The following is a 26,286-nucleotide window of genomic DNA, read 5'->3' on the forward strand; positions in this document are numbered from 1 at the left end:
CAAGCTGAAATAAAGCAGATCCCCACACCCTCACCCAGAGTTGTCCATCGCTGCTTCCCCCTCGTGAGCTAGACCCGTCCGTGAAAATTAGCCAACTCTAGAACTCCTTATTTACTCTCTCATCGGGACTTGGACTTCCATCCTGCAGCCTTCAAACAAAAATAACCTCAGTTACGTCATGGCTGCTGGATACAAAATACAGCTGCAGCATCATAAATCATCTGGTTTCAGGAGAAGGTATCTCATCTGCAACAAGGGGATTTTGTTTGGTTTTGCAACCAGAACCGCCCCCCCCCCCCCCCCCCCCCCCCCCCACACCCCAGCCCACGAACTCAAACCTTCACCCCAATGAAAATAGTCTAGTGGTTGGGGTTCAACATTGCGGCCCGAGTTCGATCCCCGCTTGGGGAACATCAATTTAGGGCGGCATGGTGGCACAGTGGTTAGCACTGCTGCCTCACAGCGCCAGGGACCCGGGTTCGATTCCCGGCTTGGGTTACCATTCGTAGGAGTGCAAATGCCCATTGCCTGTCTAACAATGCAATTGCAATTAAACCGTAACAATGCAATTAATAAGTCATTGACAATTACCAATCTCAAATCACTTGACTATCACAACAACAATTTGTATATTGCTAATAAAAGGGACATCCTGTTGAAGCATGAACATATATTAATATGTGGTAACTGTCCTCTGCAGGCAAAAGAAACATGTCCAGGCATCGCACCATATGGGGGACAGCGGTTCCCTGGTGCATGGTAATGCCTCAACCAACCTGAGTTGACGTGTCAACAAGTACCTTTCACGTGCAGTATAAATTGTTGCTCCCTTTGAAATTTGATATTCTTGCATCTGTCCTGATGAGTGCAAGATGAAATGGTTTTTTTTCAAATTCTGTATTGCCCTTTAGTGTCCCAAGATGTTAGGGGATTAACGGAGTACTTGTGTGGGGTTACAGGATAGGGCCTGGGTGAGATGTTCTGTTGGAGAGTCAGTAGAAGCTCAATGGGCCAAATGGCCTCCTCCTTTACTGTAGGGATTCTATGATAACCCCCCTCTATTCCAGGAATCAGTCAAGTGAACCTTCACTGAACTGATTCTCATGCTATAAAAACCTCTCTTAAATTAGGAGACCAAAATTGTACACAGTACTCCAGATGTGGTCTCACCAAAGGCCCTGTATAAGTGAAGCAAAACATGAAAGAGATTGAGTTAGAAGGAGAACTAGGCCATTCAGCCCCTTTAGCCTATTCCGGCCCTGACTAACAGAAGTAATAAAGAAGGAAAAATGCCAAGGTTGTGATCCGGAATCTGAACCAGGGTCTAGCTGAGGGACAAGTTTATAAAGTTGTCATGCTATTTTGCAGACGGATCAATGAGAAATCGGTGTGGTGCTGTGGATGGTTGCCGTGTACACCGCTACGGATTGCAGCCACGGCCGGCCACGCGGACTGTGTGGACTACCTCCTCAAGCAAGGGGCCGAGGTGGACTTGGTGGATGTTAAGGGGCAGACGGCGCTGTATGTGGCTGTCCTGAATGGCCACTTGGACTGTGCGAGGATCCTTGTGCAAGCAGGAGCGGATCCCAACGGAAGTTCCCACCACCGCAGCACGCCCGTGTATCACGCCTCGCGGGTGGGCAGGGCAGACATCCTCAAAGAACTAATCAAGTGAGTTGGGGTTCGCACCTGGATTAATTACCTTTGTACAGAGCGATTCTTTCCCCCAAGTTTGATTTAATTAGGTTTATTATTGTCACATGTATTAGTGTACAGTGAAAAGTATTGTTTCTTGCGCACTATACAGACAAAGCATACCGTTCATAGAGAAGGAAAGGAGAGAGTGCAGAATGTAGTGTTACAGTCATAGCTAGGGTGTAGAGAAAGATCAACTTAGTGCGAGGTAGGTCCATTTAAAAGTCTGTTGGCAGCAGGGAAGAAGCTGTTCTTGAGTCGGTTGGTACGTAACCTTAGACTTTTATATCTTTTTCCCAGCGGCAGAAGGTGGAAGAGAGAATGTCTGAGGTCCTTGATGATGCTGGCTGCTTTTCCTGAGACAGCAGGAAATGTAGACAGAGTCAATGGATGGGAGGCTGGTTTGCATGATGGACTGGGCTTCGTTCACGGCCCTTTGTAGTTCCTTGTGGTCTTGGGCAGAGCAGGAGCCACACCAAGCTGTGATACAACCAGAAAAAATGCTTTCTATGGTGCATCTGTAAAAGTTGGTGAGAGTCGTATTGGACATGCCAAATTTCTTAGTCTTCTGAGAAAGTAGAGGCGTTGGTGGGCTTTCTTAACTATAGCGTCGGCATGGGGGGACCAGGACAGGTTGTTGGACCCCGTCTTCAACACTTCAGAGTGAAAATTCTGGCGGGCTAAGAGAGCTGGGTGGAATAGGTGAAGAGGGAAGGCTTTAATTTTTGAGTGAGGCATTGGGGGGATAGGAGTTGAACCTGTGGGCGGTGGGCGGGGGGGGGCGGGGAGGGATATGTTGATGAAAAAAAACTGGTTTCCCTGAAAAAAACCGATCCCACCCTCTTCACAGACTTTCTTCACAGCAAGAGTCGAGCCTCAGGGAGCAGTCCATTAGGTCAGGCCCACCACCAGAAAGCAAAATGGAGGATGCAGTTGTCAGAAATCAGTCCTCCCTCTTAACCCCTCCCACCCAGCCCCCCCAAAATTTACACTCTCAAGTGTTTAATGGGGCCACATCAGGAAGAGGGTTGGGCGGCACAGCGCTGTGCAAAAGCCCAACGGTAGCCATTGCTCATCTTGCCAGCCCACTGCGGGTCGTGACCTGTGACCCATGACTGTGACCTGCGACCTAGCATAGAGAACTGTACCTGGGTTATGTGATGTAGGTAGCTGTCATTGCCATCAGTGTGGCTGCTTGCTACTCTTGATTTGATTTATTGTTGTCACATGTATTGGAATAGAGTGAAAAGTATTGTTTCCTGCGCACTGCACAGACAAAACATTCTGGGCAGGGTTTTACAGCCACGCTTGGGCAAGACTGGAAATACCCGCCTGAGGTCAATGGAGATTTCCGTTGTCGGACCCTTGCTCACTGGGTGGGCAAGGTGGTAGAGTTCCGGCCATTGTTCATAGAGTGCATAGGGGAGAAGGAAAGGAGAGGGTGCAGAATGTAGTGTTACAGTCACAGCTAGGGTGTAGAGAAAGATCAACTTAATGCAAGGTAAGTCCATTCAAAAGTCTGACAGCAGCAGGGAAGAAACTGTTCTTGAGTCGGTTGGTACGTGACCTCAGGCTTTGGTATCTTTTTCCCGATGGAAGAAGGTGGAAGAGAAAATGTCCGGGGTGCGTGGGGTCCTTGATTATGCTGGCTGCTTTGCCGAGGCAGCAGGAAGTGTAGACGGAGTCAATGGATGGGAGGCTGGTTTGCGTGATGGATTGGGCTACATTCACGACCTTTTGTAGTTCCTTGCGGTCTTGGGCAGAACAGGAACCATATCAAGCTGAGATACAACCAGAAAGAATGCTTTCTATGGTACATCTGTAAAAGTTGGTGAGAGTCGTAGTGGACATGCCGAATTTTCTTAGCCTCCTGAGAAAGTATTCAGTGTTCACATTCAATCAGGTGGCGGTGTGACCAGATGGTGCAAGGGGGCCTCCATTGTGGAACTGTGAGATGAAGAGGAGGAAGAAGGTGTGTAGAGACAGCCACTTGTATCCCCATAGCGATGGTTTATGCATTCCTGGCTTGGCTAGGGAGCAGGGCGAGGAATATTAGCCAGGGTTCCTGCTCCGTATCATTCCCCGACCGGGAAATGCATGCGTGAGAATGTGGGCTCAGGACACAGTGGGGACCAGGTGATCCTGACCATCTGCCAAGATGTGTTTCCTAGCCTCTTGATCCAGACCATAGAAAGAGCAGTGGACCATTCAGCCCATCTAGGTGGGATGTTCTTTTGGAGAGTTTGAATGTGAGCATGGAATACTTTCTCAGGAGGCTAAGAAAATTCGGCATGTCTGCTACGACTCTCACGATGCACCATAGAAAGCATTCTTTCTGGTTGTATCACAGCTTGGTATGGCTCCTGCTCTGCCCAAGACCGCAAGAAACTACAAAAGGTTGTGAATGAAACCCAGTCCATCATGCAAACCAGCCTCCCATCCATTGACTCTGTCTACACTTCCCGCTGCTTTGGAAAAGCAGCCGGTATAATCAAGGACCCCACGCACACCGGACATTCTCTCTTCCACTCTCTTCCATCGGGAAAAAGATACAAAAGTCTGAGGTCACGTACCAACCGACTCAAGAACAGCTTCTTCCCTGCTGCCGTCAGACTTTTGAATGGACCTACCTCGCATTAAGTTGATCTTTGGAGAGTCGGTGCAGACTTGATGGGCCGCATGGCCTCCTTCTGCACTGTCGGGATTCTCTGATTTACTCACTCGATTCCCAGTTTGGGTCACTGCCTGTGCGGAGTCTGCACGTTCTCCCCGTGTCTGCGTGGGTTTCCTCTGGGAGCTCCGGTTTCCTCCCGCAGTCCAAAGCCGTGCTGGTTAGGTGCATTGACCATGCTAAATTCTCCATTAGTGTACCCGAACAGAGTGTGGCGACTAGGGGAATTTCACAGTAACTTCATTGCGGTGTTAATGCAAGTCTTACTTATGACGCTAATAAATAAACTTTAACGCTGCAATTTGAGGCAAAAACCAGCCAATAGTCCTTTCTGTGGCGATTACCCACACTGTCGCTGACTGGGCTTACATTTCTGCTGCAGGTACGGTGCAGATGTCGATGTTAATCATCACGTGTCCAGCCGCAGTTCAATGCCTGCTGCTCGTAGGTTCACATCGCTGGGTATTTGCCCTCTCTACATCAGCTCAGCCTATCAACATCTCCAGTGCTTCAAGTTGTTACTAAAAGCTGGCGCGAACCCCGATTATAATTACTGGGGTCCGGTGGAGGTGTCGGCCTTTCCCCGGGGCTCCCCCGTCTGCGTTCTCGATGCTGTTCTCCGACACGGCTGCGATGCGCAGTTTGTAAAACTTTTGATTGACTTTGGTGCTGACTTGAACCTAGTGAATTGGGAGAGTCTGGATGCGGAAACCATGGGGCGGATGAAGGTGAACGAGGAAGCATTGCAGCTCTTCCGAGCCGCCAAAGGTAACAAATCACATTTCCGTTTTATTTCCCGTCCGGATGTAACGTGGTTCGCTGTGTATCACGCAAACCCGAAGGCTGTCAATGTCCTCAGATTACCCTGGAAGGGTAAGATACGGGTGGCACAGTGGTTAGCACTGCTGCCTCACAGCACCAGGGACCCGGGTTCGATTCCCGGCCTTGGGTCACTGTCCGTGTGGAGTCTGCGCGTTCTCCCCGTGTCTGCGTGGGTTTCCTCCGGGTGCTCTGGTTTCCTCCCACAGTCCGAAAGATGTGCTGGTTAGGGTGCATTGGCCGTGCTAAATTCTCCCTCAGCGTACCCGAACAGGCGCTGGAGTGTGGCGACTAGGGGATTTTCACAGTAACTACATTGTGGTGTTAATGGAACCCTGCTTGTGACACCAATAAATAAACTTTAAAATGTGGGAGGGAAGATGCCAGAAGCAGTAGTAGAGGTGGGTACAATTTTGTCTTTTAAAGAGCGTTTTATGGGTAAGGTGGGTATAGAAGGATATGGGACAAATGCGGGCAATTGGGACTAGCTTCAGGGTTTAAAAAAAAAAGGCCAGCATGGACAAGTTGGGCCAAAGGGCCTGTTTCCATGCTGTAAACCTCTATGACTCTAAACTGGAGCACCCAGAGGAAACCCATGCAGACATGGGGAGAACGTGCAGACTCCGCACAGACAGTGACCCAAGGCTGGAATCGAACCCGGGTCCCTGGTGCTGTGAGGCGGCAGTTCTAACCACTGTGCCAACGTGCCGCCCAAATCTACGGGAAGGATTGTACCAAATCCCATCCCGAAGTAATTCCTGAGCTGAATGGTTTTCCAGATAAAATGACTGTCTTTTCTCCGCTGTGATATGTAGTTTAGCTGCGGGCCTTTACGCTGCGTGGCTGAAAATACCCATCCAGGTGTAGGAGCTCTGAGAGGCCCAGTGTTCGATGGGCAAATTCCTGTTTTCTCCCTCTGCACGCAGCATAGAACATAGAACATAGAACAGTACAGCACAGAACAGGCCCTTCGGCCCACGATGTTGTGCCGAGCTTTATCTGAAACCAAGATCAAGCTATCCCACTCCCTATCATCCTGGTGTGCTCCATGTGCCTATCCAATAACCGCTTAAATGTTTCTAAAGTGTCTGACTCCACTATCACTGCAGGCAGTCCATTCCACACCCCAACCACTCTCTGCGTAAAGAACCTACCTCTGATATCCGTCCTGTATCTCCCACCACGAACCCTATAGTTATGCCGCAGCAGTGGAGACTCAGTGGAGACTCAGGCACCGCAGACATTGCTTTCCTGCTCATGTCTGGTGCAACAAGATTTGTCCCAGCTTTAGAAATTGTAGACTAATATGAGTAATATTAACACTTAACCAAACTCCTATCACACAGCCAACAGGTATTAGAAATAAATCCTGATGGGAAGGGTTTGTACGCCGTCAGTAAGTCTGTATGTTTAACAATCTTCACAATAAAGTGAGGCGGGGCAGGGAGGTGACTGAGTGACTGGATACAGGGAAGAGGGAGGTTTTAAATTGGAGGGATTAAGATTAATGGGAGACACACTTTGTATTGTCACGGTGCTGGTCAGACAGCAAGCGTCCAGTCCCTAACAGAGCAGGTATTAGATATACACCGACTGTTGATTATCTGCCATCCAGTACACATTGTGGCTTCATACTAAGCTATAATGAATAGCATCCATCACACACCAGCAACATGCTTTATAAACACAAGCAGTGGAGTGAGAGATTTAACCAAGTCCTTGTCTACCTCACTGTAATGGATGTCAAAAATCAAAGAATCCCGACAGTGCAGAAGGAGGCCATTCGGCCCATTGAGTCTGCACCAACCACAATCCCCGCCAAGCCTTATCCCCTAGGGGATTTTCACAGTAACTTATAGATTCATAGAATAGAATCCCTACAGGGAGGCTATTCAGCCCATCGAGTCTGTACCAACCACAATCCCACCCAGGCCCTATTCCCGTAACTACACATATTTACCCTGCTAATCCCCCTGACACTAGGGTCAATTCAGCATGGCCAATCAACCTAACCCGCACATCTTTCGACTGTGGGATAAAACTGGAGCGCCCGGAGGAAACCCACGCAGACACAGGGAGAACGTGTAGACTCCGCACAGACAGTGATCCAAGCCGGGAATTGAACCCGGGTCCCTGGTGCTGTGAGGCAGCAGTGCTAACCACTGTGCCACTGAGCTGCCCTGTATCCCACCAGACAATTTGAAGATGAGGTTGGAGCTCCCGAGTGTCTTCCTCAACATCTGTGTCCTGACAAACACTTGTCAAAAATGGATCGACTGTTTTCTTTCCACCTTATTCCCTTTTTGTCAGATCCTGGGTGGAATTTTATGGAGGCGGCAAGGATCTTTGTGAGTGGTTGGAAAACCGGTGGGAAGTCCACCTTGCCTCCTTGCCTCCGACTATACCCAGCCAATCAGGCAATTTACAGGCCATCGGCGGGCCTTACAGGGAGGATCAGGATCCCGGGGTGGGGTAGGAGGACACTCGCCTGCCGAGAACAGCCGACCAATCAGAGGCCAGTGCCTCATTTGCCCTGCAGCGCCACTGGGAAGGCGGAGGCTGCTGCAGGAAGTACACCCATTGGAGGCCAAGGATCAGGGAGAGACCCAGGCCAGGGGTAAGTGATGGTGGGAGGACTTTTATCGGGTGGGGGTTGTGAGGGGGGAGGTTGAGAGGAGGGATTGGGAACAAGGGCAAAGGAGTGTGGCTGCCAGCAGGCCCCACTCTCCCTGATGTGGGGGTGGGAGGTGGTAGAGGCAGGAAGATAGATATAGAAACATAGAAACATAGAAGATAGGAGCAGGAGGAGGCCATTCGGCCCTTCGAGCTGCTCTGCCATTCATCACAATCATGGCTGATCGTCCAACTCAATAGCCTAATCCTGCTTTCTCCCCATAACCTTTGATCCCATTCACCCCAAGTGCTATATCCAGCCGCCTCTTGAATACATTCAATGTTTTGGCATCAATTACTTCCTGTGATAATACAGAACTACTTCCTGTGGTAATATAGAGCTATGTCTTGTGGTAATATAGAACTACTTCCTGTGATAATATAGAACTACTTCCTGTGGTAATATAGAACTACTTCCTGTGGTAATATCGGAGATGGTAGACTCCCCACCCACCAACATCCCGACCAATTGAGACATTTTGAGAGACAGAACTGAGTTGGGCTGGGCCCAGAATTCCCAATTCCCCAATAAAACGTAGCAAAAAATGTGAAATCCTGTGTGTTTAAATGCTGGAAAGTCCTGGTGGACCCCCTTCAGTCTTGTGTTGGGGTCTCGAGCCCCGAGTTTTGTTTTGAACCCCTCGGGTGAAACTGTAAACCAAATTCACCAAACGACCCTCTGCCCCCCCCCATTCCCAGTGAAGAAATGACAAACAGGATTGAACTTCCTGTATTTTAACATCAGTCAGAATCAACAGAAATTGCAGACAAATTAACAGGCAAAATGGTACTCAAAATGGAAAGGTAAATTTCAATTTAAATCTTCAAAGATATCTTACACAACCACCCCGACCACTCCCCACGGATATACATGTAGTTCCAAAGTTCCCAAACTCAGTCTCTGCTAAGTGGGATCTCTCACTTTCCCTGCAATTAAAGGTTGCTATCTCACATAGAATCCCTGCAGTGCAGAAGGAGGCCATTTGGCCCATCGAGTCTCCGACAGAGCATCTTAACCAGGCCCTATCTATGTAGTGTCCGTGTGGGGTGGCACACTGGTTAGCACTGCTGCCTCACAGCATCAGAGACCTGGGTTCAATTCCTGGCTTGGGTCACTGTCTGTGTGGAGTTTGCATGTTCTCCCCGTGTCTGCGTGGGTTTCCTCCGGGTGCTCCGGTTTCCTCCCACAGTCCGAAAGACGTGCTGGTTAGGGTGCATTGGCCGTGCTAAATTCTCCCTCAGTGTACCCGAACAGGCGCCGGAGTGTGGCAACTAGGGGATTTTCATGATAACTTCATTTTAGTGTTAATGTAAGCCTACTTGTGACACTAATAAATAAACTTTAAAACTTATTTATCTCACTAATCCCCCTAACCTCGAGATGTTCCAACGTGCTTTGAAGCCAATGAGACAGTGTCCTGGTTTCAGTGTTTGAAAGGTGACTGTCACTTTGTGCACAGCAAGCTCCCATGGACAATAATGTGATAATGGACTGACCAGACCGTCTGTTTTGGTGATGTTGGCTGAGGGAAGAAAGTTGGTCAGCGCACTGGGGTGGGGAGGAGGTGAGGCGGGGGAGGGGTGGGGAGGGGCGGGGGAGGGATGGGGAGGGGCAGGGGAGGGGTGGGGAGGGGCGGGGGAGGGGTGGGGAGGGGCGGGGGAGGGGTGGAGAGGGGCGGGGGAGGGGCTTACCTGCTCTTTCACTTCACCGGTGGGAATTTATTTTACATCCACCTGATGCAATCTCGGTTCTCATCTGAAAGACGGCATCTCTGACACTGCAGGGCTGCCTCTGTACTGCATTGGACTGTTAGTCTTGACCAGGTTGCCCAAAGTCTCGGGAATGGGGTTGGAACCCACAGGCTGCTGTCCTGGAGGTGGATGTTTTAGAAGCTGACTGGTGTGGAGTAAATGTGGTGTCTTCTCCCCCACTCCGGGTGAGGTGTGCAACCCCTCTGGGGCAGTGGGATTGCTCCCATTCTCACATCTGTGGGAACTTTTCCATAGAGAGCACACTTGAACTGTACAACATCTGGAACCCATATTATATTTCTATATTTTGCTCAGTTATAATGAAGTAAATACCTCCAAAAAATCTTGGAAGGATAAGAGATTCCTGACCCCCCTCCACAATAAGGGGGGGGGGGGGGGGGGGCGGCGGGGGGAGTTGTGTAATTCTCATCTTTTTCCTAAAGTACAATGAAGTTTTGTCTACATTATTCATCAATGGTGAGAATGTGTGAGAGAGAGAGTGTGTATTTCCCAAGCAATTGAATAAAGCAAATCCTGACACTCGGGTGGGTCTGGAACCCCTTTGAGAGTCATGGCAACATTTGGAATCATACAGTCCCTACAGGGCAGGAGGAGGCTATTCGGCCCATCGAGTCTGCACCGACCACAATCCCACCCAGGCCCTATCCCCATAACCCCATGCATGGCCAATCCACCTAACCCGCACATCTTTGGACTGTGGGAGGAAACCGGAGCACCCGGAGGGAACCCACGCTGACACGGGGAGAACGTGCAGACTCCACACAGACAGTGACCCGAGGCTGGAATCGAACCTGGGTCCCTGTGAGGCAGCAGTGCTAACCCACTGTGCCACCGTGTCACTGTGAGGGAGCAGTGCTAACCCACTGTGCCACCGTGTCACTGTGAGGGAGCAGTGCTAACCCACTGTGCCACCGTGCGGTCACTGAATCATTCCCTGAATCATAGTTCAGAATAATCGGATTTGAATTCTGGCCAGAAGAATTTGATTTATTGGGTGCTCCGAGAGTCATTTGGTTTAGTTTTACAACAGGCACCTTACACGGCGGAAAGATCTGACATTACTGCTAATTAAAATGACATTCCTTTTTTTAAACAGGAACTCCCAGGGCTTTGACATCTTCTTGCCGTGTTGTTATTCGGAGGGCACTGGGGAAGTTCCGCCTTCACCTGATCCAGACACTGCCCATACCAGACACGGTAAAAATCTTCCTGTTACATGAAGACTCCTGAGGGAGGATTGCACCTCTCGCATCTCTGCATGATTTCTCTGGGACGCGACCCTCACTCGATCAGCTGCAAATTCGAGCTTCTGTCACATGGAACTGTCGTAGCCTCTCTCGGAAAGGGAGCTTTTGCTTTCTTGATACTTTACGTAATTCTAAAGACCCCTGTAACCCTCCCCCCCACCAAACCCTGTGAATAAAATTGATGTTTCTCAGGGTCCCGTTTGCAAAGGCACGCGGGAACCGTAATTAAAAGAAAATTCCTCAATTTTACAAATATGTTTGCGTTTTTAAAAAAACAAAAGCTGGTTATATATGATGAGTAACTCCCTCCATCTTGTGGTGAATTGAAGGCTCCAATCCGATCTCAGGGGTCAGATTCATTCAAACTTTTCACCATCTGAACTCTTATAGAGTCATTGAGGTTTACAGCATGGAAACAGGCCCTTTGGCCCAACTTGTCCATGCCACCCAGTTTTTACCACTAAGCTAGTCCCAATTCCCTGTGTTTGGCCCATATCTCTCTATACCCATCTTACTCATAGAGTCATAGAGGTTTGCAGCATGGAAACAGGCCCTTCGGCCCAACTTGTCCATGCCGTCCCTTTTTTTAGCCACTAAGCTAGTCCCAATCGCCTGCGTTTGGCCCATATCCCGCTATACCCATCTTACCCATGTAACTGTCTAAATGCTTTTTAAAAGACAAAATTGTACCCGCCTCTACTACTGCCTCTGGCAGCTTGTTCCAGACACTTGCCACCCTCTGTGTGAAAAAATTGCATCTCTGGATCCTTTTGTATCTCTTCCCTCTCACCTTAAACCTACCTTTGGGAAAAATGTTGACTATCTAGCTGATCTATGCCCCTCATTATTTTATAGACCTCTATAAGGTCACCTCTCAGCCTCCTACTCTCCAGGGAAAAAAGTCCCAGTCTACCCAGCCTCTCCTTATAACTCAAACCATCAAGTCCCGGTAGCATCCTAGTAGATCTATTCTACACTCTTTCTAGTTTAATAATATCCTTTCTATAATAGGGTGACCAGAACTGCACACAGTATTCCAAGTGTGGCCTTACCAATGTCTTGTACAACTTCAACAAGACGTCCCAACTCCTGTATTCAATGTACTGACCGTTGAAACCAAGCATGCCGAATGCCTTCTTCACCACTCTGTCCACCTGTGACTCCACTTTCAAGGAGCTATGAACCTGTACCCCTGGATCTCTTTGCTCTATAACTCTCCCCAACACCCTACCATTAACTGAGTAAGTCTTGCCCTGGTTTGATCGACCAAGATGCATCACCTCGCATTTATCTAAATTAAACTCCATCTGCCATTCATCAGTCCACTGGCCCAGTTGATTAAGATCCCGTTGCAATTAGAGTTAACTTTCTTCACTGTCTACTATGCCACCAATCTTGGTGTCATCTGCAAACTACTAACAATGCCTCCTAAATTCTCATCCAAATTGTTGATATAAATGACAAATAACAGTGGATCCAGCGGCGATCCCTGAGGCACACCATTGGTCACAGGCCTCCAGTTTGCAAAACAACCCTCTACAAGCACCCTTTGGCTTTTGTCATCAAGCTAATTTTTTATCCAATTGGCTACCTCACCCTGGATCCCGTGAGACTTAGCCTTATGCAACAACCTACCATGCGGTACCTTGTAGCTTCGTGGACTTGCCTGAACAGCCAGAGGAGGCAGGAGATGTTTTCACCTGACTGTAACATCATCCGGTTACAGGGTGGGATTAATACTAGTTCACTTCAAACCATTTCCTGAAGATTTAGAATGTTGTGCCTTTCCTTGATGCTGGAATATGACCATTCTGTCCAGAACATATTCCCGGGTCACACTATTGAGGGCTACACCATCGCATGTTGTTCAGTAGTGCACAATTAAACAACTCACTAGAGGACAAGGCTCCGCAAATGTCCCCAGCCTCAATTATTGAGGAACCCAGCACATCAGTGAAAGATAAGGCTGAAGTATTCGCAACAATCTTCAGCCAGAAGTGCCGAGGGGATGATCCATCTCGGCCTCCTCCAGAGGTCCCCAGCATCTCCGATGTCAGTCTCCAGCCAATTTGAGATTAAAGTTTATTTATTAGTAGCTTACATTAACAACGCAATGAAGTCACTGTGAAAATCCTCTGGTCGCCACACTCTGGCACCTGTTTGGGTACACTGAGGGAGTATTTAGCATGGCCAATCCACCTAAGCTACATACCTCTGGACTGTGCGAGGAAATTGGCGCACCCGGAGGAAGCACACGCAGACACGGGTAGAACATGCGAACTCCACACAGACAGTGACCCCCAAGGTCAGAATTGAACCCGGGTACCAGGCACTGAGAGGCTGCAGTGCTAACCACTGTGCCACCGTGGTGCCCTAAGAAAGATAGATGGCCAGTACAGCTGAAGGCACTGGATACTGCAAAGGCTACAGGCCCTGACAATATTCCGACAAGAATATTGAAGGCCTGTGTTCCAGAACTTGCTGCGTCCCTAGCCGAGCTGTTCCAGTGCAGGTACAACACTGGCATCTGCCTGGCAATGTGGAAAATTGCCCAGGTACGTCCTGTAGACAAAAAACAGGACAATCTATTCCCGCCAATTACTGCCCCTTCAGTCTGATCTTGATACTGTTTCAGGTTGAAAAAAATTAAGTTAAACAAACAAAGGGACAAGTGAAGAGATGCTGCAACAAACAAAATCAGATTGCAAAGGAAACTTCAAACATCAAACTAAAATGTGATTAAAGGGGTCGATAACGCACCCCAGCCCCTGCGGTGCCCAGCGGGCACGGAAAGCATTAACAGTGCCCTCGGACACCGCATGCTCCCTCTCCAGGGACATCCAGCCGCGAATGTAGCCGCGGTAGAGAGGCAGGCAGTCGGGTTGGACGACTCCCTTGGTTGCCCGCTGTTGATGGCGAGTTTGGCCAGTCCCAGAAGCAGGTTCACCAGCAGGTCGTCCTCCTTCCCCACCCCCACTCTCCGCACCGGGTGCCCGTATATTGGGAGCGTGGGGCTGAAGTGCAAACAAAACTGTAACAAAGGGTTTTACAAATAACTGAGAAGGGAGCGCAGTCATATACGCATGGTCCACGGAATCCACAAGGCTGCAAAAAAACACAGGCACCTTGGAGCCTTTGAACTGATGCATCATACAGTTGCACAGTACTGCTGCGTACAACATCCTCCAGCCCTGTTCCAGCCGGGCTTGGGTTTGCTATAGTTGTGTTCTTGTGACTTGTGTATCAGTCGGAGCTAGAAACTTGCTCTGGCTGGTATTTAATATCATCTAGTGAAGCAGCCCTGAATATCGGGCACTGGGTAGAATGGACAGCTGATTGGAAACTCCCCATTCTACATTACCATCTGCGGTGAAACTCTATCGCTGCGTTTCTATTCACACTCCAGCCTCTAGATCCACAGCAATGTGGCTGCCTCTTAAATACCCTCTGAGATGGCCTAGCAAACTCAGCTGTATTAAATGACTGCAAAGTCTATAAATAGGAGTGAAACCGCACGGAATACCCGATGTCAGCCTTGGCACCGGAAACGGCCACGGCAAACACAGCCCTGCCCACCCTGCAGAGTCATCTTTACCAGCATCTGGGGCTTGTGCCAAAATTGGGAGAGCTGTCTCACAGAATAGTCAAGCAACAGCCTGACACAGTCATATTCGCGGAATGATACGTTTCAGAATTTCTCTAAGGCTGACCCAGAGATGCAGCTTCATAGTCCAGGGCTCAGACTTAAAATCTACCTGATTCCGGCCTTGGCTCACTGTCTGTGTGGAGTCTGCATGTTCTCCCCGTATCTGTGTGGGTTTCCTCCGGGTGTTCCGGTTTCCTCCCACACTCCAGAGATGTGCAGGTTAGGTGGATTGGCCATGCTAAATTACCCCTTAGTGTCCAAAGACGTGTAGGTTAGGTGGATTGGCCATGGTAAATTGCCCCTTAGTGTCCAAAGATTTATAGGTTAGGTGGATTGGCCATGCTAAATTGTCCCTTAGTGTCCAAAGATTTATAGATTAGGTGGATTGGCCATGGTAAATTGCCCCTTAGTGTCCAAAGATTTATAGGTTAGGTGGATTGGCCATGCTAAATTGTCCCTTAGTGTCCAAAGATGCGCAGGTTAGGTGGATTGGCCATGCTAAATTGCCCCTTAGTGTCCAAAGATTTATAGGTTAGGTGGATTGGCCATACTAAATTGCCCCTTAGTGTCCAAAGATGAGAAGCTTAGGGAGATTAGGGGATAAATATGTGGGGTTACGGGGAAAGAACAGGGTGTGGGCCTGGGTAAGGTGCTCTTTCAGAGAGTGGGTGCAGACACGATGGACCGAATGGCCTCCTTCTGCACTATGATTCTATGATAATAGCAGACACAACATGAGTTCCATTTTAACTCACTGAAAATCCCGATTTACTTGGAGTTAAAATTTGGCCCAAGGTTACACTGAAGCAATCAGTCATTCAATGTTTCAGTTTGGGGGAGGGATGAGTGTGGGATGATTAAATGTGTAATTTTTTTTTTTGCTTTACTCCGGTTCCAATATCAGTCTCACTAACTGCAGTTCTTACTTTTTCAATTAGACGCCCTCGATAGACTGGGCCATCTAGCCCATGCCCACTGTCTCTCCTGGAGGGCAGGAACTGACTCATTGGAAGGATAAGTGGGAGACAAACTGTCCCAGCATGGTTGGCTGGATGATAGCATTTACCCCAGCTGGGCAGATTGCATATCCAATTTCTCAAAGAGGAAACTCTGAGGTATTGCTGGGAAAAAAAAGAGACATGTTGTTGAAGCTTTGGACCTTGCACTCAGCAGGACAGATGCAAGAATACCAAATTTCAAAGAGAGTAGCAATTTACACTGCACCAGAAAAGGGTGACGATGGGTCAAGTTGTTGTCATGGAGAAAGGACCAGGGACCAAAAATTGTAGGGGCCAATAATTCCCTGGTGCAATCTCCATGGCAACGCCTCGATCAATCCAAGTTGACCTGCCAACCAATCAGGATCCTTTTCGCGTGCAGTATAAACTGTTGCTGGTTTTGAAATTTGGTGTTGTTGTGCTTGTCCTGATGCGTGCAAGATGAAAAACTTTGACAGGGTGTCTCTATTGACAACACAGTGGCGAATCATCTCCTGTGTTACTAGTGTGTGGCTAATCGATTATTCCTCAATAAACCGCATGGTGTAAAAACCACTTTTCTTCTGTGTTGTAACATTCAATTCCATATTCAATTCTGTGCATTTAAAAACACTTTATTGTACTCACTGGGGAGTGAATGTTAGATATTAGTGTTGTTTTGACATGGTCAAATAATCCAAGTTGATGTATCATGCCAGTTGGTATCTCTGTGCTGACTTAATTGCTCATTAATTTATTAAAAACAGCAAGAACGCAAAAAGTAAAACGTTTTGTCCTTTCTTTCTGTCTAGACACCAAAGTCCAGGCTTAGAGTCTGGCTTCTAGTCTAGTTAAATGGAAGTTGAAGTTGCTCTTGCATGTTGACAACTGTACTAACAAAGCCAATGGCATGGTGCCATTCAGGGCAAGATGGCACCCCCCCTCGCCTCCCACCCTCCCTATTATCAGCACTGCACAAGGGTGGAATCAGTTGAGGGACAAGTCTTTGCGCCAGGATTTCCCATCACTTCAAAGGGTTATGGTTAATAGTGAAGAAGGGGGTCGTGGTTACAGGAAGATATCGATGGGTCGGTCAGATGGGCAGAGCAGTGTCAGATGGTGTTTAACCCTGAAAAGTGCAAGCTGATGCACCTTGGAAGAAGTAACAAGAAGAGGGAGTATTTAATGAACGGCAGAACACTGGGAAGCTCAGAGGAACAAAGGGATCTTGGGGTAATTATTCACAGATCCCTGAATTCAGCAGAACAGGTGAATAGGATAGTTAAGAAGGAATATGGGATATTTGCTTTCATCAGTTGTGGTATACAATATAAGAGCAATGAGGTAATGTTGGAGTTGTAAAGAGCTGGAGTACTGTGTGCAGTTCTGGTCACCTCGCTATAAGAAGGATGTGATAGCACTAGACAGGGTAGAGAGGAGATTTACCACGATGTTGCCTGGGATGGAGCATTTGAACGATAAGGAGAGAGTGGATAGGCTTGGGTTGTTCTCTTCCTGTGGGGGAGCACTTCAGCAGTCACGGGCATTCAGCCTTGGATCTTCAGGTAAGCGTTCTCCAAGGCGGCCTTCATGACACACGGCAGCGCAGAGTCGCTGAGCAGAAACTGATAGCCAAGTTCCGCACACATGAGGACGGCCTAAACCGGAATGTTGGATTTATGTCACATTATCAGTAACCCCCACAGCTTGCCCCCTGGACTTGCAGAATCTCACTAGCTATCCTGTCTGGAGACAATACACATCTCTTTAACCTGTGTTTAATGCTCCCTCCACCCACATTGTCTGTACCTTTAAGACCTGGCTGGCTGTAGGGATTCGCATTCTAATTAGTATTCTGTAACTTGATTTCTGTGTCTCTGTGCCCTGTTTGAGAGCACATTTCCACTCCATCTGACGAAGGAGCAGCGCTCCGAAAGCTAATGGTATTTGCTACCAAATAAACTTGTTGGACTTTAACCTGGTGTTGTGAGACTTCTTATTGTTTTCTTTAGAGCAGAGAAGGCTGAGGGGGACATGATTGAGGTGTATAAGATTATGATGTGGAGATGCTGGCGTTGGACTTGGGTGGGCACAGTAAGAAGTTTCACAACACCAGGTTAAAGTCCAACAGGTTTGTTTGGAATCATGAGCTTTCGGAGCGCTGCTCCTTCATCAGGTGAGTGGAGATTAGTTCACAAACACGGCCTATATAGACAGAGACACAACTGTAAGATAATTACAGATTGGAATGTGAAGAATGGTTGGAATGTGAGTCTTTACAGGTAATCAAGTCTTTACAGGTACAGACAGTGTGAGTGGAGAGAGGGTTAAGCACAGGTTAAAGAGATGTGTATTGTCTCCAGCCAGGACAGTGAGTGAGATTTTGCAAACCCAGGCAAGCTGTGGGGGTTACAGATAGTGTGACATGAACCCAAGATCCCGGTTGAGGCCGTCCTCATGCGTGCGGAACTTGGCTATCAGTCTCTGCTCGGCGACTCTGCGTTGTCGTGTGCCTTGAAGGCCGTAAACAAGATTATGAGGGGTATGGACAGGTAAGTGGGGAGCAGCTGTTCTTTGGGTTGGAGGGTCAATAACGAGGGGGCAGAGTTTTAGGGTGAAGGGCAGGAGATTCAGAGGGGATTTAAGAATAAACGTTTTCACTCAGAGGGTGGTGGGAATCTGGAATGCACTGCTTCTTAACTTCCTCTAGCCAATCGGAAAGCGAATAGACATTTTACCACCCGATTGGTTAACCTGTGGCTTTCAGTCACACAGCCTTTTCAGAAGCGTTCAAAACTACAATATATTTTGAAAATCCCCGATGACCTTTGCTCGCAGCATTGTGCTCTGTGTTGGCAATCCTCTGTCACTGGGAGCTCATAGAATAATTGAATCCAACAGTGCGGAAGGAGGCCATTCTGCCCATTGAGCCTGCACTGACTACAATCCCACCCAGGCCCTAACCCCACAACTCCATGCATTTACCCTAGCTGGTTCCCCTGACACTAAGGGTCAATTTAGCACAGCCAATCCACCTAACCCGCACATCTTTGGAGTGTGGAAGGAAACCGGAGCACCCGGAGGAAACCCACGAGAGCTTCAAGTCGAGAGCTTCAAGTTTTTAGGTGTCCAGATCACCAACAACCTGTCCCGGTCCCCCCATGCTGACACTATAGTTAAGAAAGCCCACCAACGCCTCTACTTTCTCAGAAGACTTAGGAAGTTTGGCATGTCAGCTACGACTCTCACTAACTTTTCCAGATGCACCATAGAAAGCTTGGTATGGCTCCTGCTCTGCCCAAGACAAAAGGTTGTGAATGTAGCCCAATCCATCACGCAAACCAGCCTCCCATCCATTGACTCTGTCTACACTTCCCACTGCCTCGGCAAAGCAGCCAGGATAATTAAGGACCCCACACACCCCGGACATTTTCTCTCCCACCTTCTTCCATCGGGAAAAAGATACCAAAGTCTGAGGTCACGTACCAACCGACTCAAGAACAGCTTCTTCCCTGCTGCTGTCAGAGTTTTGAATGGACTTACCTCACATTAAGTTGATCTTTCTCTACACCCTAGCTGTGACTGTAACACTACATTCTGCACTCTCTCGTTTCCTTCTCTATGAACATTATGCTTTGTCTGTATAGGGCGCAAGAAACAATACTTTTCACTGTATGTTAACACATGTGACAACAATAAATCAAATCAAAATGCAGACACGGGGAGAACGTGCAAATTCCACACAGACAGAAACCGAAGCCGGGAATTGAACCCAGATCCCTGGCACTGTGAGGTCGCAGCGCTAACCACTGTGCCACCGTGCCAGCCACCATCACTTTACATTGACTGGTGGAATCCACTTGCCCCCATCTGGCAACTGGAAAGCTTCTCATCTCATGATGTAGTGGCCACCACAAATCCTTTGGGTCCCTTCTGACCACAGGTAGCATGAAGCTCCAAGATTGGGAGAACAGCTGGATTGCAGAGCTCTGAGATGCAGAGGGATCGGGGTGTCTCAGTGCATGAATCACAAAATGCTAGCAGGCAGGAACAGCAAGTAATTCGCAAAGCCAACAGAATGTTAGCGCCTATTGCAGGGGAATTGAATATAAGAGAAGGGAAACTATGCTTCAGTTATGGAGTTATTACAGCACAAAAGGAGGCCCTTCAGCCCATCACATCTGCATTGGACATCAAGCACCTATCTATACTATTCCCACTACCTAATGCTGAGCGAACAAGGATAAATGCCGACATTATGTTTACGGAGAATCAGACGATGGCTAAATCTATTAATGGTCCCTAAATAACTCAATTCATTTTGTTTCTTTATTCGAAAGAAACATGGGCGTCACTGGCTGGCCAGCATTTATTGCCTATCTTTAATTGCCCTTGGAGGGCAGTTAAGAGTCAACCTCATTGCTGTGGCTCTGGAGTCACCTGTAGGCCAGACCAGATAAGGATGGCTGATTTCCTTCCCGGAAGGACATTAGCGAACCAGATGGGTTTTTTCGACAATCGACAATGGTTTCATGGTCATCAGTAGATTCTTAATTCCAGATTTTTTTTATTGAATTCAAATTCCACCATCTGCCGTGGCGGGATTCGAATCCGGATCCCCAGAACATGAGCTGAGTTTCTGAATTAATAGTCTAGCGATAATACCACTAGGCCAACATCTCCCCGAAAGTGTAATAACCTGTTGGAGCCCCAGAGATCGTCAATGATAGTTTAAGTAATGAATCCTATTCCAGTGCTTTTCTGGAGTATAAAAGCTGATCTTTGGAAAACTCCCATTTCAGGAAAACTAAAACCCCACTTAGAAATGATTCCTTTCATTACCCGGAGCTCATTTAGTGAAACCATCTGGGTTGCTAAGGCATGTTACCCTGGTAACGTGCAGCAGTTATAGGATATCACAGCTGAGCTCGTTTTATGCAGAAAACACCACACTTTATCTGATTGCTTTCTCAAAAGTCACAAAGATCTGATTGATCTTATCAAATAGTAAATTCGATTAACCCTACGCAGCCTTATCAAATTGTTAAATACATTAATTTGTTGATGCTGCACCTGTTTTTCAGGCATAAGATGGACGCCTCAGCATTCAAAATGGCCGTGGTACTTGTGAGCCTATATTGTTGAAGGCTGGAGTATCGACATCTTGCGCCTGCATCTAAGGCAGACGTTAGACCCTTAACATGTGCGACAGGGAGGGTTAACAGTCGTTATGGTTCACCTTCCCAAATTTGGGCTGCCTATTTGAATGCTCCCGGTTTTATTAATCGCAATAACTAAGTTTGCAGATGGCCTAACCAACGGGTCCTTGAAGGCTCCACTGGAAATCATGATCAGAATGATTAGAATCCCTACAGTACAGAAGGAGGTCATTTGGCCCATCAAGTCTGTACCAACCACAATCCCACTCAGACCCTATTCCTGTAACCCTTATTCACCCTGCTAATCCCCCTGACACTAAGGGGCAATTTAGCATGGCCAATCAACCTAATCTGCACATCTTTGGACTGTGGGAGGAAACCGGAGAACCCGGAGGAAACCCACGCAGACACGGGAGGATGTGCAGATTTCACACAGACAGTGACCCAAGGCTGGAATCGAACCCAGGTCCCTGGCGCTGTGAGGCAGCAGTGCTTGCCACCGTGCTGCCCTTCTTCAGCAATACCCGCCTGTACCCGACTATTGAAGAGCTCGGCTTGACCCCTTCCCGATTCCAACCTCTCTTCCCAATTGTCTCAATGCCCCCAACAGCGCCCCCATTCCCCCCATTTCCCACATCCCCAAAACCAACCGAGGGTTGGCGAATTGCCATTTAAACCCCCCTTTGCCTGTGAGTGGTCTGTCTGAGGATTGCCAGTAGATACCCACATCCCACTGGGCCAGAGAGTCGAGGCCCTATATCAGTTGGGATTGTTCCCAGCATCTTTGTTCCATCCCATTCCAAACCAGTAAGGATGAATTGTGAGAAGTGGGAAACAGTCAAACCACTGGCCTCCTTCCCCACTATCAAAGTGACCCTGTATTCCGAAAATGACCCTACAACATTGTTTAAATTACTTCCGATTATTAAATTCAAAGTGCCCAATATCAGCTGGTATATTTTAGAGTCATAGAATCATAGAATCCCTACAGTGCAGAAGGAGGCCATTCGGCCCATCAAGTCTGCACCAACACCAATCCCACCCAGGTCCTATCCCCGTAACCCCATATATTTACCTTGCCAATCTCTCTGACACTAGGATTAATTTAGCATAGCCAATCAACCTAACCCGCACATCTTTGGGGTGCGGGAGGAAACCGGAGCACCTGGAGGAAACCCACGCAGACACGGGGAGAACATGCAGACTCCACACAGACAGTGACCTGAGGCCAGAACCCGGGTCCCTGGCGCTGTGAGGCAGCAGTGCTGACATTGTGCCACTGTGCCGCCCCATCATAGAGGTTTACAGCATGGAAACAGGCCCTTCGGCCCAACTTGTTCATGCTGCTCTTTTTTTTAACCACTAAGTTAGTCCCAATTGCCCGCATTTGGCCCATATCCCTCTATACCTATCGTACCCATGTAACTGTCTAAATGCTTTTTAAAAAACAAAATTGTACTCGCCTCTACTACTACCTCTGGCAGCTGGTTCCAGATACTCACCACCCTCTGCGTGAAAAAATTGCCCCTGTGGACCCTTTTGTATCTCTGCCCTCTCACCTTAAACCTATGCCCTCTAGTTTTAGACTCCCCTACCTTTGGGAACAGATATTGACTATTGAGCTGATCTATGCCCCTCATTATTTTATAGACCTCTATAAGATCACCCCTCAGCCTCCTACGCTCCAGGGAAAAAAGTCCCAGTCTATCCAGCCTCTCCTTATAACTTAAACCATCAAGTCTCGGTAGCATCCTAGTAAATCTTTTCTCCACTCTTTCTAATTTAATAATACCCTTTTTATAATAGGGTGACCAGAACTGTACACAGTATTCCAAGTGTGGCCTTACCAATGTCTTGTACAACTTCAACAAGACGTATTATTAGTGAAAAGTTGATGAGAGTACAAAATGCTTTTTTATTAACTGTGGCAAAACTGGGAGTGATGAAGTTCCATCCTCCTCTCTGAGACATCACCCCAGTTACCTGCAAAGTTAATTTGCTCCTGTACTTGTCAATAATGGATTGTTTAAGACAGTTATCTTGCACAGTCGCCCCATGCTTTATGAATACCAGAGGTTGCTCGAGTCCCATCACTTTTGCTTCGAAACCATTCGAACCTGAGCTTCTTCTTGCAGTTCACCAGAATTTCTGGCCACAATATCATAATCCTACGTGCACTCAACCTGAGGTATCCTCCTTGTAACTCCCAGCTCCTTCTTTTCGTATCTCACACCCTGAAAAAGTCTCCAACCCGAAAAGGCAACGCTGCCCCTGCACTGCCCACTGTTCCCATTTCTCATGTTTAAGACGCTGGTTATATTGGAGCTGTTAAACTACGCGTCCGCATTCACTTCAGAAGATCACGTTCTCTGTGGAATATGAAGTGTCAGGTAAGTTTGTGGTCCTGAGGCAGAAACATAGAAACTAGAAGCAGGAGGAGGCCATTCGGCCCTTCCAGCCTGCTCCCCCATTCATTATGATCATGGCTGATCATCAAATTCATATCCTGATTCCCCCATATCCCTCGATCCCTTTAGCCCCAAGAGCTATATCTAATTTCTTCTTGAAATCAAACAACGTTTTGGCCTCAACTATTTTCTGTGGGAGTGAATTCCACACATTCACCACCCTCTGGGTGAGAAATTTCTCCTCACCTCAGTTCTAAAAGGTTTATCCCTTATCCTCAAACGATGACCCCTAGTTCTGGAAAACTAAGAAGTTTATTTATTAGTGTCACAAGTCGGCTTACATTAACACCGCAATGAAGTTACTGTGAAAATCCCCTGGTTGCCACACTCCGGCGCCTGTTTGGGTACACTGAGGGAGAATTTAGCATGGCCAATGCACATTAACCAGCACGTCTTTCGGACTGTGGGTGGAAACCGGAGCACCCGGAGGAAACCCACGCAGACACAGGGAGAAGGTGCAGACTTTACACAGATAGTGACCCAAACCGGGAATCAAACCTGGCTCCCTGGCGCTGTGAGACAGCAGTGCTAACCACTGTGCCACCCTAGTCTGGATGGGTCGCATAGGGGCTCAAGCTGCCTGGATGCTGTGGATGTGATTGGCTGTTCCTCTCCAGGAAGTTGGTCCAGATTGGGAAAGATTGAGGTGAGTGGGCTGAAAGGCCTTTTGTCTTTCTTATGCTATATATTCTTGGTCCATCTCCAAAGGTCCCTGTGATAGTTTGGATGGGAGTGTGATGGAAACAATAGCCGATAGCTACAGCCTGATCAGTCGATGGGAAACCAATGCTGGCCTTGATAGCGATGCTCAGTCCCAGGAAGATAACTCTTCAGCTGCAACATTTCCTAGGCAGGAAATATATAGTTTCTGGAACATTCGCTGTGATTAGTGATTGAAGGACAACCTGACTTCAGTAGAATCCATAAAATCCCTACGAGTCTGTACAATCCCACCGAAGCCCCATCCCCATAAGAACATAAGAAATAGGAGCAGGAGTAGGCCATCTAGCTCCTCGAGCCTGCCCCGCCATTCAATAAGATCATGGCTGATCTGACGTGGATCAGTACCACTTACCCGCCTGATCCCCATAACCCTTAATTCCCTTACCGCTCAGGAATCCATCCATCCGCGCTTTAAACATATTCAGCGAGGTAGCCTCCACCACCTCAGTGGGCAGAGAATTCCAGAGATTCACCACCCTCTGGGAGAAGAAGTTCCTCCTCAACTCTGTCTTAAACCGACCCCCCTTTATTTTGAGGCTGTGTCCTCTAGTTTTAACTTCCTTACTAAGTGGAAAGAATCTCTCCGCCTCCACCCTATCCAGCCCCCGCATTATCTTATAAGTCTCCATAAGATCCCCCCTCATCCTTCTAAACTCCAACGAGTACAAACCCAATCTCCTCAGCCTCTCCTCATAATCCAAACCCCTCATCTCCGGTATCAACCTGGTGAACCTTCTCTGCACTCCCTCCAATGCCAATATATCCTTCCTCATATAAGGGGACCAATACTGCACACAGTATTCCAGCTGCGGCCTCACCAATGCCCTGTACAGGTGCATCAAGACATCCCTGCTTTTATATTCTATCCCCCTCGCAATATAGGCCAACATCCCATTTGCCTTCTTGATCACCTGTTTTACCTGCAGACTGGGCTTTTGCGTCTCATGCACAAGGACCCCCAGGTCCCTTTGCACGGTAGCATGTTTTAATTTGTTTCCATTGAGATAGTAATCCCATTTGTTATTATTTCCTCCAAAGTGTATAACCTCGCATTTCTCAACGTTATACTCCATTTGCCATATCCTCGCCCACTCACTCAGCCTGTCCAAATCTCTCTGCAGATCTTCTCCGTCCTCCACACGATTCACTTTTCCACTTATCTTTGTGTCGTCTGCAAACTTCGTTACCCTACACTCCGTCCCCTCCTCCAGATCATCTATATAAATGGTAAACAGTTGCGGCCCGAGTACCGATCCCTGCGGCACGCCACTAGTTACCTTCCTCCAACCGGAAAAACACCCATTTATTCCGACTCTTTGCTTCCTGTCGGATAGCCAGTCCCCAATCCACTTTAACACACTACCCCCAACTCCGTGTGCCCTAATCTTCTTCAGCAGCCTTTTATGGGGCACCTTATCAAACGCCTTTTGGAAATCCAAAAACACCGCATCCACCGGTTCTCCTCCATCAACCGCCCTCGTCACATCTTCATAAACTCACAAATTTACCCCGTTCATCCCTCTAACCTACCGGGACACTAAGGGGCAATTTATCTTGGCCAAAGCACCTAACCCACACATCTTTGGACTGTGGGAGGAAACCGGAGCACCCGGAGGAAACCCACGCAGACACGGGGAGAACGTGCAAACTCCACACAGACAGTGACCCGAGGCTGGAATCGAACCCAGGCCCCAGACGCTGTGAGGCAGCAGTGCTAACCACTGTGCCACCATGCCGAGTGATAGTTAACGAGAGGATGAGGACACTGACGATTAATCCGTTTATTCTGCACTTGGGATTACGAATCCAGTTCCAATCCATCTGCTCTTGCCAGGGGAATGATATCATTGTGGTTGGAAATTTATTGTGTGAGCTTCTCCCAGTGGGGAGGCTGCAGACTGTCATTTCTTACCAGCCTTAGTGAGTCATGTTAAGCGGTTGAGTAATAGTTTCCCGGGTCCTTGTTACCGGTCTGTCACTCATTATGCTGCCACATTCCCATGGAGCTTCCATGTTCGGGCTTGGTGCTTCCCACAGTCTTGTTTTTTTCTTCTCAGGATTGAGGATGCGTTGCTACCACCCTGCTTTGATGAATTCTGAGATCAGACTGGGGAACGCTGCCTCTATTCTCTCTCCCTAGGTTGCCGTCAGACCTGCTGAGATTTTCCAGCATTTTCCATCTTTGTTTCAGATTTTCCACTTCTAAAATCTCGATTTCCATCTCATCTTCCATGTACCAACCAACTCAAGAACAGCTTATTCCCTGCTGCCATCAGACTTTTGAATGAACCTACCTCGCATTAAGTTGATCTTTCTCTACACCCTAGCTATGACTGTAACACTACATTCTGCACTCTCCCCTTTCCTTCGCTATGAATGGTATGCTTTGTCTGTATAGCGCGCAAGAAACAATATTTTTCACTGTATACCAATAC

General features: G+C 48.0%; 1 protein-coding gene across 2 annotated transcripts in view; it reads left to right on the forward strand.

Moving 5' to 3' along the window:
- Positions 1 to 16,277, forward strand: part of asb1 (ankyrin repeat and SOCS box containing 1) — a 17,150-nt gene extending 873 nt beyond the window's left edge. The window contains exons 2-5 of one of the 2 annotated variants that reach the window (XM_078229086.1): positions 1,369 to 1,671; positions 4,749 to 5,134; positions 10,728 to 10,828; positions 15,463 to 16,277. In XM_078229086.1, coding sequence (XP_078085212.1) covers positions 1,369 to 1,671; positions 4,749 to 5,134; positions 10,728 to 10,828; positions 15,463 to 15,489 — 817 coding nt within the window. In that variant the 3' untranslated portion in view covers positions 15,490 to 16,277. Of the gene's footprint in view, positions 1 to 1,368; positions 1,672 to 4,748; positions 5,135 to 10,727; positions 11,699 to 15,462 lie in introns of those variants that run through there. The other variant, XM_078229085.1, reaches the window with a different exon arrangement.
- Positions 16,278 to 26,286: the final 10,009 nt, after the last annotated feature.

The sequence above is a fragment of the Mustelus asterias genome, chromosome 14 (genome assembly GCF_964213995.1).
Source record: "Mustelus asterias chromosome 14, sMusAst1.hap1.1, whole genome shotgun sequence".
Lineage (NCBI taxonomy): Eukaryota > Metazoa > Chordata > Chondrichthyes > Carcharhiniformes > Triakidae > Mustelus > Mustelus asterias.